At 44.8% G+C, this 12,697-nt stretch overlaps 1 protein-coding gene across 8 annotated transcripts in view; it reads left to right on the top strand.

The window, feature by feature from the left end:
* Positions 1 to 12,697, top strand: part of TESK2 (testis associated actin remodelling kinase 2) — a 137,715-nt gene that overhangs the window by 123,128 nt on the left and 1,890 nt on the right. For 6 of the 8 annotated variants that reach the window (XM_086385611.1, XM_086385648.1, XM_086385593.1 and 3 more), the window contains 6 exons: positions 809 to 955; positions 10,562 to 10,644; positions 10,870 to 10,954; positions 11,428 to 11,511; positions 11,724 to 11,810; positions 12,510 to 12,627. In XM_086385611.1, coding sequence (XP_086241737.1) covers positions 809 to 955; positions 10,562 to 10,644; positions 10,870 to 10,954; positions 11,428 to 11,511; positions 11,724 to 11,810; positions 12,510 to 12,627 — 604 coding nt within the window. The remainder of the gene's footprint in view (positions 1 to 808; positions 956 to 10,561; positions 10,645 to 10,869; positions 10,955 to 11,427; positions 11,512 to 11,723; positions 11,811 to 12,509; positions 12,628 to 12,697) is intronic. The other 2 variants (XM_086385637.1, XM_086385628.1) reach the window with 1 other exon arrangement.

Below are 12,697 nucleotides of genomic sequence, written 5' to 3'. Positions count from 1 at the left end.
GGGGCCAATAGCCTGCAATCCACCTAGGAGCTTTTCATTGTTCTCCTCCTCCTCATCAAGGCATTCATCAAGTTTTTTTGACTTTGCCATCTAAAATCTTGAATCTTGCTCTGTTCCAGTGCCTCCACTGTTGCCTTAACTCAGGCATTCTTCCTTCACCAGGATTATTGCAATAATTTCCTAACCTATTTTTCCTTCTCCATATTCTCCACTCTAATCCATCCATCCTACCATTGCTGAAATAATCTTTTCCTTAAAAAAACAAATATGAACATGTTGCTCTTTGGCTTAAAAGGCTTCTTTTGTTCCCTATAGATAGGATAAAGTCCATATACTTTAGCAAAGCGTATCAGCCTCACCTCTCATGTACTCTGGCCATACTGAGTAAATTAGTTTTCTGAATACACCATGCTCTTAACCTATAGCTTTATGTCTGCTGTTCCCTCTGTGTGGACTTTCTTTCCTGCTCCCCCAAGTCATCCTTTGAACTCCTCAGTTCCTTCGTGCAGCTTTCTCTGACATGCCTAGATTGAGTCTGTACCTTTTTCCTTTGTGCTGTCGTACCTGTACAAAGCTATCTTTTAGCATTTACTACATGATATTGTTTGTCTATATCCCTTAATAGATTGTGATCTCAAAGGAAGGTGCAGCATCTACCATAGTGCCCAGATGCAGAATAACTGCTCAGTAACTTAAAAAAAAAGAAAAACAACAGTCTCTGTCTTCTAGGTTTTTACCCTCCAGCAGTTTTACCCCCACCCTAAACGTTGTTGACAAATGGTAGCTGGGTTTTCCTTCTGTTTTGCAGTATATCAACTCTGGAAACCTGGAACAGTTGCTAGACAGTAACCTGCATTTGCCCTGGACTGTGAGGGTGAAACTGGCTTATGACATAGCAGTGGGCCTCAGCTACCTTCACTTCAAAGGCATTTTCCATCGGGACCTCACCTCTAAGGTACGAAGGCTTTACTTGGACAACTCTTTGAGACACTATCTTCCATTTACCAAGAAATCTGCATTAAGAAACCAGTCATTAATGAGCTTTGGAATGTTGGAGATCTCTTATAAATTCAACATTTAATCATGGAAGATACAGCTTATTACTGTGTATAGCTAGTCCTTAGAAAGCCAAACTTGGCTCACAGCAGGTTCCTTTCATTGTTGAGTCCATCAGCACATACATCTTGAGAACGTTTATTCTTGGTTTCACTCACTACTGAATGTATGTTGCAGGAATAGATGGCACGAGAACACATAAGAGATTCTTGCCCTTTAGGGGTGACAGCAGTCAAGGCTGTGTGGGAACCTGCCTCTTTGTATTCTCTCCCATGGTCTCCAGCAGGGGTTCTGTGATTTTTAGTCACTTGAGTACAGGTTTTGGAGGCCATAATGTACTGACCCATTTTCTTTCTGTGTGATTGAGTTTCTGCCATCCTGCCAGTTCCTCTTTGGCATCAGCTGGTCTTTGTAGTATTCTCTTGCTGTCCAAATTGCTGTGTGACCAGGTTAGAAAAGAGTTGCTTTTAGAGGAAGTTGGCTATACTACAAGGCAGACACCTCAGGGCCAAGTAGCACAGGATACCACATGACAAGGCTTATTTAAATAGTACTGTTTGTACTACTATATATAAAAAATAGATAACCAATAAAGACCTACTATATAGCACAGTGATTCTACTCAATACTCCGTAATGACCCATATGGGAAAAGAATCTAAAAAAGAGTGGAGATATGCATATATATAAAACTGATTCAGTTTGCTGTACAGCAGAAAGTAATATAACATTGTAAATATATGCCAATAAAAATTTTTTTTAAAATAATACTGTTTGACCATTGATATGGGAACTATAAATCATCTAATATAACTTGTGTTCAGAAGCTGATTTAAAATTCTCCTAGGGAGGTATATGAGGCTTCCTAGGTGACTCAGTGGTAAAGAATCCACCGGCCAATGTAGAAGATGCAGGAGACATGGGTTCGATCCCTGGGTTGGGAAGATCCCCTAGAGGAGGAAATAGCAACCCATTCCAACATTCTTGCCTGGAAAATCCCATGGACAGAGGAGCCTGGTGGGCTACAGTCCATGGGGTCACGAAGAGTCGGACACAACTAAGCAACTGAGCACACACACATGCACGCAGGGGAGGTATATGGACCATCCAAGAACAGTGGTCACTTCAATCTGCACCCTTAACACATGCATATGCACATGCATATACATATTCGTGCAGCTCTTCTGTCATGGATGAGGGGTAAGGAAACCTGTTACAGGAAAAAGTTTGCAAAGGGAACAAAAGCAGGCTGTGCTCTCAGAGCCAATAGACCTGGTGTTCTAAACATAAGTACTGTCCCCAAGGGACCCTGGCCATTGGTTTGTGACTACTACACAGAAAATAGCTTTAAGTAGTGCTCGTAGGGCTCTAGGTGTGGCAGTGCCATTTGTAGTCAGCTGCACTGTTACTGAAGAAACCCTAAGATTGGTGGAATCTGGTGACCAGCTGAGACCTAGTTGTGAGAAGTCCTTTATCTTCAATGGTATAAGCAAGAGCTGGACAGCTGGGAGCTGGAAGGTGGTATCTTATCCCTTCATCAGCCTCTTCTCCTTCCTTAGAATGTTTTAGAAAGTCAAGACTTAGAAAATTGCACCTGTTCCTGGCAGATGGGTTGGGTTGTATCAACTTAGATACTGTCTTAAGTTGATGGCATATCCTTACCTTGGGCATGCAACTAAAATAAAATTGTTGCTTCCTACTCAGAGAGCATCATGTCTTCTAACATAGAGGGAGGTCATGACCAGTTGTCTATCAATCACACAGATATTTCCTACACACCCACATGAGTGTCTTCTGTGCCTGGCACCATGCATGAAGGAATATTCGAGAAAGATAAGTTCTGACCAGAGATAGTCTATTGGCAAATAACTGAAGAAAAGTTCATAGCATTTTATAATTGAGTGTTTAGCTATAGACTATGGGTTTTCAGCAAAAAAAAATCAGTAAACCAGGGTACCTAGGTTTTCTGGAGGAACTCATTGTATTCCATTCTGTGCACCCAAAATATTTTATCCCATTGTGCTAGTGTGGTTCTGAGTTTGTCATATTGTATGTATTGTAAAAATGACTACCCTTTTTGGATCTTTAGGGTAAGACCACTGTCCTTTGGTTTTCCTAGTTGATGGTGGGTGCTCCCATGTCAGCTGGCTTGAGATGAGAAACTGGGAATTTAGGAGAAAAATTCTCTGGTATTATTGGTGTACTTTCTTGCGTCTGAACTTTAGGTGGTGGTGAGAACAAATGACTTTGCAACTGGAAGACAGGCTGGGAACTACACTTTAGGGAATCTCAAGTTGAAGAAAAACAAGCAAATTTTATAAGCCAGACCATCCTATTTGAGAGACTCTATTTATTGCCCTTTTATCCAAATGTTTCAACTTCACAGTGTTGCAGAGATTAAGGAGAGGTTGTATGTTCACACCTAGACCAAAGCAGCCCCACCCAGGAGACCTGTGTGGTGGTGACAGTGACTCTAAGAATGAGAATCCCAAGGGAAAAATAAGGCTAAAGGGACAGAGCAGGGCTTTGAAATTTCCAAACTATCTCCTCATTGTCAGCCTTGGATCTGAATTTAAGTGCAGTAAAAGGTTTACTTATATTTTAGTGTGTACATTTCCAGTTATTTGATGGTATACTGTGTCTGTGTCTCCCACCAACACATGAGTTTCTCAAGTGCTGCTCTTATTCACCTTTTTCCCCCTAGCACCTAACATAGAGCCTATCAGAGTAGAGGCTTCCTGGCCCTCTTGCAGAAAATGTGCTTGATGGCACAGAGGCCAGAACATCTGCTTGAGAACTGAGATTTTGAGTCCCACATCCAGTTTTATTCCACCTCTTTAAATGACTTCAGTGTTCTTGGGCTATTGACATCAGCCCTGGCTTCTCAGACCAGAGCTAATAAGAGGGATTTAGAATACTGGCAGTGTGTTTCAGGTGGGTAAACCAGGACAGAGAGAAGCATATGCCATTTTCCAAATGATCCTGGGCCCAGAGTAGTGGCAGAGAGGATCCTAGTTTTGAGTGCCTACTGAAAGTAGTGTTGCCTTTGTAGAATTCACACATCATTGTTTACTGAAACACTGTTTTCAAGAATGAAAAGTCTGTCACATATAGCTGTTCAGTCTAATTTTGTAACTACTTCTAAGAAACAGGCTGATTTAGGTTTGTGCAGTGGCAATGCTGATTACTTAGAAGGAAATGGGAGGTTGTGTGGCTTTAAAAACATTCAGTTCTTGAGCTCCATCAAGAAGTGGCAACAGCTGCATGCAGGCTAGAAGCAGTTGATTCAGTTGTATGTGAGCCTTGCTCTTAAGGGCAGCTAAGGAGGGCTTCTTTGTTTTTAAATATATATTTTTTTAAATTAGAGGATAATTACAATATTGTGATGTTTTTGCCATACATCAACATACATTGGCATTAGGTATACATATGTCCCCTCCCTCTTGAACACCCCTCCCAGCTCCCTCCCCGTCGCGCTCATCTAGATTTTCACAGAGCACTAGCTTTGGGTTCCCTGTGTCACACATCAAACTCAAGAGAGTGGTTTCAGAGACTGAAGAGAACATGAATTAGAAACAGTTGAATGCTGGAGGATGTAGAGAGTGTGTGTTAGGGCACTCTGTAGTCATTTTTTATAATGAGAACCATCATTAGCCTTTTGGAACCACTTATACTGTGCTGTTAGAGGAGATAGAAATTGCTAGAACCTAATCTATACCATCCATGGGCTCTGAGTCAAGTTGGAGATTCAGATATGTGAGCAGATTACTTCCCAAGAACTATGGAGAAGGTATAGGATCATATGGTGGAGTGGAAAGGAAGGGACAGGACACACTATAGCAAACCAGATAATCTTCTCCAAGTTGGACTCTAGTTGTCTCTGGGATATTTAGGAGGGAGTTCAATTTCTGATCTGGCTGTGCTGTGAAAAGAAACTTTTAACCTTTCTTGAGACATAGAATCAGTACTTTGTTTCTAACTGGATTTATGGAGTGAATTTGTTGGGGGTAAGGGGAAAGAGGTGTTGGCACATGGAAAGCCATTTTTTGTTGTTATAGAAATAGCTTTTTGAGAGGTCCCTGGTAGCTCAGACGGTAAAGTGTCTGCCTACAATGCGGGAAACCCAGGTTCGATCCCTGGGTCGGAAGATCCCCTGGAGAAGGAAATGGCAACCCACTCCAGTATTCTTGCCTGGAAAATCCCATGGACTGAGGAGCCTGGTAGGCTACAGTCCATGGGGTCGCAGAGTCAAACACAGCTGAGCGACTTCACTTCACTTAGAGCTAACACTTACAAATGGACCTGGCATTTCTCTGTTTGGGTCGTTTTATTCAGTGCCAGTACAGGCTGTGCGGCTGTTCTAGGAGCCCTCAGGATCTGCTCTCAGGTGTCTCCTCTGGCGCAGTCCTGAAGGGTTTGTGCTGGCTTACAGAAATGCGTTCATGGCCACCTTTTGAATCTCTTGTCAGCTTGGTCCCCACCATGGAGAGTCGAATGTATGATTAGTGTGTGCCTTTTCACTTGCTTTCAAAAGAAGCTTTATTCGTCAGACTTTCACATGACAAACTTTGGCCGAGTTCTTTCTGCATGTCTGTGCTAGGTTAGAGATACAGAGATAATAGGATCAGTCCCTGCCCTTTGAAGAGGCAGACTTGTAAGCCTCTGCTACTGTGTGATGTATTATAATAGGAGGAAGGACAAAGAGGAATGGGAGCCAGGTGGCAGCAGTGCCTGGGCTCCTCTTTGAACCAGAAAAGGTCACCTCTCACCTCAGGGAAGTCTGACTGGGCCTTTCTTATATCTGTTGCTTACTCCAGGCATACTTTTGAATAAAGCATTCTTCAGCTTGATTTAATGGACTTTGTATCCCACACAGCCTGAAAATTAGTCTGGGTTCTTCAGAACCCCACAGTGGTCTGAGTTCATATTTTGTGCTCTGTACCGTCAGTCTGTACTGCGGCCATGTCCAAGTTGGGTGAGAAATGCAAGCATTACAGTAGGCGCCCTTGGATTAATCAGCTTTGGAGGTGGGGGCTAGCATCCCAGATGAAGGGGTCTTACTGTATTGCCTGCACAAACAGTGCTGCCTTCTCCATGGGCCTGGGCCTCTGCTTCTGTCTTAAGACTGCATTGTTCCTGCCATAGCCTTGCTGTCTCTAGTGGAAAGCTTTTCAACCAGTTTTTCTGGAAAGGTCAGAATCATTAGGGGATGATCCTATTAGAATCAGGAGACCCACAGCTTTACCACTCATAGTTGGAAGCTTCACTTTTCTCATCTTAAATGTAAAAATCTCAGATCTGCCCACCTGACAAGGTTGTTTGAATCACTTGGACTAGTTTATGAATACTGTTTTATAATTAATTCGTAAGGTACCACACAGGCAGAAGTAGACAGTCTTTCCCTTGCACAAGGGGCTAGGAAATATTCTCAAGGGCACTTCGCTCTTAAGATATTGCTGCTTTGCTGAATCTTTTAGTATATGGTGTACAGCCTATAGCTATAGGAAGGGACTATAGAAACAGACACTTAGGTCAAATACTAAGGTTAGAGAGAAGAGAATGCAAAGGATACTTTGGAAAAGGATATTGAACCTAACCTGAGGGTACAGAGACGACTTCTTGGAGAAGGTGATGCCTGAGCTGAATCTTGAAAATTGAATTCTACTTAGTAAGTATTGTGTGTTTGTGCTTAGTTGCTTAGACATGTCTGACTCTTTGTGATCCCATGGACTGCAGCCTACCAGGCTCCTCTGTTCATGGTGATTCTCCAGGCATAAGTACTGGAGTACGTTGCCATGCCCTCCTCCAGGGGATTTTCCCAACACAAGGATCAAACCCATGTCTCCCACATTGCAGGCAGATTCTTTACTGACTGAGCCACCAGGGAAGCCCTGGTGTGTGAGACCTGGGTTCGATCCCTGGGTTGGGAAGATCCCCTGGAAGAGGGCATGGCAACCCACATTGTGTGTGTGGTGGGGTTATATTCCAGATCACATCAGTCGAACAGTATAAACAAAGGCATAGAGACATGAACAGTATGATATGCAGACTGTGAGGCTGAAGTGGTAGGGGATAAGAATTGAAAGCAGAGGAGTCTGATGATATACTATCTAACTTGGATTTTATCTTCTAGATAGGAAATGAAGAACCATTGTTGGCTTCTTTTAAATAACAACTTTTTTGAGATATTACTCACATAAAATAAAATTCATCCTTTCAAAGTATACATTTCAGTGGTTTTTAGTATATTCAATTATCACCACTATCTAATTTCAAATCTTTTCATCGTTCCAAAAGGAAAACCCCATGCCCTGTTCTCCCCTCCCTTCAGCCTTTGGGAACCACTAATCTTTTTTCAGTTTCTATAGCTTTGCTTAATCTGGACATTTCATAGAAATAGAATCATACAATATATTATTGCTAGCTTTTAAGTAGGTGAGTAACAGATTTGCATTTTACAAAGATCATGCTGGCAGAAGTGAGGAAGGTGGATTATGGAGATCAAGCCTAGCCTAGGCAGAGACCATTTGGAATACTGGAGTATTCAGAGGAGGACCTGAATTAAGGCAACAGTCATGGGGATGAAAAAGGAGGGGGCGATTTGAAAACATTTAGAAGCTAAAATTATTTGGAGTTAAGAGTGGAAAGTCTAGGTGAATCCCAAGTTTCTAGCTTAGCAAACTGGGTGGAAAACAGCAATACTAGCTGACATAAAAATACAGCTAGAGATTTAGTTTTTGGGGAAAAAGATGAGTTCAGCTTTGCATGTATAGAGTTAAGTGTGAATAATCCAGATGTCGTTCAGATATAGACCAGATGTGCAAAGCTGAAGATTGAGAAATAAAGGTCAGTGCAGAGGATATACATTTGGGAGTCATCAGTACAGAAGTGGTAATTAGAAAAGAAATGTGGAATAGTCTCCACAGCTATAGGCCTAGGAGAACCCTGAGACCATCACCCTCGGGGGTGGGAGGAAAAGCCCTAGAGTGTTCAGAGTAGCCAGAGGTAGAGAAGGAAATCTATAGTGTCACAGAAGCCAGGAGAGAAGAATCAAAAGCAACAGAAATAGCTTGTAATTAGCCTTTGATCGGAGAAGGCAATGGCACTCCAGTACTCTTGCCTGGAAAATCCCATGGATGGAGGAGCCTGGTAGGCTGCAGTCCAGGGGGTCGCTAAGAGTCGGACACGACTGAAGCGACTTAGCAGCAGCCTTTGATAGCTAGTCTGTTTGCTCCAGGGCCACAATGGCTTAGTCTCTACATGTCCAGCATTGATAGGATCCCTGAATCATATATAAAAATGCTGAAGGAAATAATCAGCAATGTCAACAGCAGCAAAATCAAGTAATACTAAGGACTGATTTTGTCTACTCAGTTTAATGACATGGAACTCAGAGGGATCCTCCCGGAGAACACTTCCAGCAGAAGCCAGTGAGGAAGGGGTGGGAGATGAGGAAGTAAAAACAGCAAGTGTTGCAAGCCAGACTTCACTAGTCTAGACTCCACTAAGAGCAGGCTCAGGAGTTTATTGAAAAACCCCATAGGAGCTAATCCTGGTCAGGGATCCTCCCCATTTTCCTCATCACCTCAGATACAGACTCCTAAAGTTGGCTCTTTTGGTTTTCAGTATTCCATCTTTGTCTTTGGCTCCAGTCCCTGGCTGCTGGCTATGGAGAAGCTTTAAGAGAGGCAGGGGTCACATTCCAGATCAGAGGCAGACTGGGCTAGGCAGGCTTATCCATGTTGTGGGGCCCTGATCAACCTTGCCGTAGCCATCTTTTAGCGGCTCAGAGAAGCTACTGTAAGTCGCTTCCTCCTGGATGGTTGGTCTACAGTGAGTGTATGAGAGGGCTTCATGACTGTGAAGATGGGACAGAAATTGAAGAGCTTTGATAAGGGGTACCGGCCATGCTCTGTTCCTTATTGCTGCGCCTAAGCTGAATTTCGCAGGATTGTTTCTAAGGGCTGAAAAGCCAGTAGTAAACAGGACTTCAGACTGATCCTTGGAGACAGGAGCCTGAGTTGTTGATGAAAGAAGAGGAGGGGAGAAAAACAAGCAACAGATCTGAGCCGCCACTGCCTCACAAGCCAGTGCCCAATAGCCTAGACTTCAGCTGTCTAATAGACAGGCTGGCTTAGAACCCATCTTCTCATAGATTGTAAAGTCAGGGAGTTGGGGTGGGGGTGGATTGCTGAGCCAGGGGACTGATGGAAGGGCTGAAGCCAGGACAAGCACAAGGAGAGGCCTGCTTAGAAGCCAGAGACAGTCTATCAGGAACCAAGGGCAATAGATGTAATGAAATCACAGGCTGCTTCCAGCTCAGAAAAAGAGAGCATAGTGTGATCACATCAAGGCCAGAGTAAGGGACTAATTTGTATCTGATGCGAAGTAACCAGGTGACTTGGCAATGCCTTGGCAACTATGTGCCAAGGTGAGGAAGAGGGAGGGCTAGAGGGCCTTGCCAGTCCCAGAAATGTCCCTGTGAGCCAAGGATCCCTGTTCTGTGCTGCCCCTGGAGGAAGGGGGGATCGAATGAGATGCCTCCTGAGCCAGAGTGGTGTAGGTCCATTTTGAATATTTGAGGAGAGCTCGTTGCTGCTTTATGTTTAAAGTCATTTGGGTTCATCCATTCTCTGGAGACAGCAGCATTTGTTCAACAAGCTTGTCTTGAACCTCTCTCATAAATTGAATAGTGTAAGGAAGGCCCAAACCCGAATTTGCCCCTGAGAGGCTGATGGCCTCTCTGCTAGGCTGTAAGAGGAAGTGGCAGAGAGGAGTTAATGGAGTTGAGAAAGCTGAAGGTGAGAACTGGAGAGGTCAGGACTGGAAAGGTAAGCTTACCTTAAAGCACACTAAATTTTCTGAGGAAAAAAGAATTGGGAGAATATTCCAAATGGAAAGAAAAAGTAAAAGCAAAGACAAAGGTTTGAAGGGCCTGTTCAGGCTTGTCTGTAAGAAGTTTGGATGAAGATATGTACATAGGGGCACCAGGGGCTCAGATCACAGAACAAAGCCAGATTGTGGAATTTTAATGCCAGAGGAGAGGGTGGTTGTAATCTTGTGGGCAGTGAAAGTTGGTATAGGCTTGTCCTGTGCTTACATTACTTGGCAAGGTCAGGCCTGGTCTTTGAGTCTCTACGTTCTGAGAGAAGAATGGAGGCCAGGGTCTGATAGCCTGTCTTCTTCCACTAGATTATAAGCTCCAAGAGAACAAGGGTTTCTGTTTACTGTGATATCTTTGATACTTAGAACCTTGCCTAGCACATGGAAAACAAAGATAAATATTTGTTTGGAGCATGGTATGAATCCTAGGGCAGCCACCCAAGATCCAGGCCTAACTCACCTCACATGGCTATCAGAGCCCCACTGGGGTCAGCCCAAGAGCATGATTTCACCAAGAAGCAAAGGACAAGGTACCCTGTGGTAGTAGGGAGGGGTGGTGGGAAACTCTATGGCTGGCTGGTCCCCTCTTCTGATCCACATGTCTTCTTCTTTGGGAACCCTAGAACTGCCTGATAAAGAGGGATGAAAATGGTTACTCTGCAGTGGTAGCTGACTTTGGCCTGGCTGAGAAGATCCCTGATATCAGGTGGGTAACCCTAATGGGTGCTGGGGTCACTGAAGGGACTGAGGCAAAGGGGAAGACTCCAGTGTCCTCTTCAGAGGCTAGGACTTGGTCACAGCCCAATCTCAGCTCCCTAAATTCAGTCAATTTTGGTGTGCCCATCCTTGGGGGAGAGAAATTCCCAATGGTCAGACCTCCCATTGCACCCACCAGTGGCAAGCTCATTTTCCATACATTCTTACCCCACAGCACAGGCGGTGAGAAGCTAGCTGTGGTGGGCTCACCCTTCTGGATGGCACCTGAGGTTCTCCGAGATGAGCCCTACAATGAAAAGGTGAGTCTGGGGACCCCAAGGCCTGATTCTCTGTAGAATCCATTCTTAGCATCAAGTGCCTTGGATCACCCTTCACGTATAGGGTAAGGATCTATATCCTTCCTGCAAAATCAGCACTGGTACCTGTCAGCTGCCTGGTGAATGAACTGAATGAAATATGGTCAGTATTTCATTCCACTTCCTGATGGCTCAGTGGTTAAGAATCCCCCAGCAAATGCAGGAGATGTGGTTTTGATCCCTGGGTCAGGAAGATCTCCTAGAGTAGGAAATATCAACCCACTCCAGTATTCTTCCCTGGGAAATCCCACAGACAGAGGAGCCTGGCGGGCTACAGTCCAGAGTCACAGAGTTAAGACATGACTGAGCAACTGAGCACATGGTCAGTAGGGCCCAAGCCTGGGCTAGTGAACATGAGAGGCAGAAACCCCACCTCTTACCCGATCGAGGGAAACTGAGATTTCACTACCCACCAGGCGGATGTGTTCTCTTATGGTATCATCCTCTGTGAGATCATCGCCCGCATCCAGGCTGATCCAGACTATCTTCCCCGAACAGAGGTGAGCTCCAGGATGGGGATCAGTGCCACTGGGATGGCTGCTTTCGAGGCCATGGAATTTTTTATTTTCTTGGGGTGGAGTTCCTGGAACTTGGTCTGTGGCTTCTTCTCTGGGGCAGTTCTCCACCTCTCCTGAGCAGGCCAGGATGGGTGGAGGGGTTAATGACCTGTCTACCCATGTCCCTGCTCCTTCTCCACCATACCCATCCACAGAATTTCGGGCTAGACTATGATGCTTTCCAGCACATGGTGGGAGACTGTCCCCCAGACTTTCTGCAGCTCACCTTCAACTGCTGTAATGTGAGTATCTTTTTCTCCTGGGCTTTGGTTGGGGCTGGCTGAACCCTGTTCACCTGGTTAGGACCACAGGGAGAGGCTGCTAATTAGCCTCATGAGGGACCTCTGTCTCAATGATGAGTGGCCGTGCCTATGTTCCTTCCTCTGGGCCTGTCAGACTCTGGCCCAAAGCCTTGGACCAAGGAAAGGAAAATTGCTTTGTATTATCCAGTCCTCAGCTTGTAATGTAAACCTACTACCCTTTTCTTGGATATTGATGGAGCTTTGGTCAGGTTTTAGTTGGACCATGCATCCAACTGGTCCAAAGCCCATAAGAAAGGCTCTTGTTAGCATTTTAGGTCTGGGGCCGCACCTACCAGTTATGACTAAGGGGTAGCTGGGACTGGTCCAGGTAGCTTCCAGAAACATGTTAGCTGCAGAACTCAAAGAATAGAACCAACCAATGTGAACACTCCCTTTTGGAGGGTTCTATGCCAAACAAGGGGACAAGACATAGAAAGGCCACTGAGGTAGGGGAGGGTACTAGACAATAGCATCTTCCCTGACCTTCACTCTGGGGCTCAGTCTTACGGTCTGGAACCTTCAGAAAAGATCTCTTCGATACACATCTGACTCTTAAAAGATGCCAGAAACAGACTCAAATGCCATCCTCGGGATGGAAGATAGGAGGTCAGGGCTAATGGCTGGTGTGGATGACTACAGATGGACCCCAAACTACGCCCATCCTTTGTGGAGATTGGGAAGACCTTGGAGGAAATTCTGAGCCGCCTACAGGAGGAAGAGCTGGAGAGGGACAGGAAGCTGCAGCCCACAGCCAAGGGTAAGAGATGAAACTAGAATGTCCAGCCTGAACCCATGGGAGGATATTAGGATGGTGGGGGGCGAAGGGG

Source organism: Bos grunniens, chromosome 3, assembly GCF_055505025.1.
Source record: "Bos grunniens cultivar Pamir isolate PY7600 chromosome 3, Bosgru_T2T1.0, whole genome shotgun sequence".
NCBI lineage: Eukaryota > Metazoa > Chordata > Mammalia > Artiodactyla > Bovidae > Bos > Bos grunniens.
This window is presented reverse-complemented; position numbering and strand designations above follow the sequence as displayed.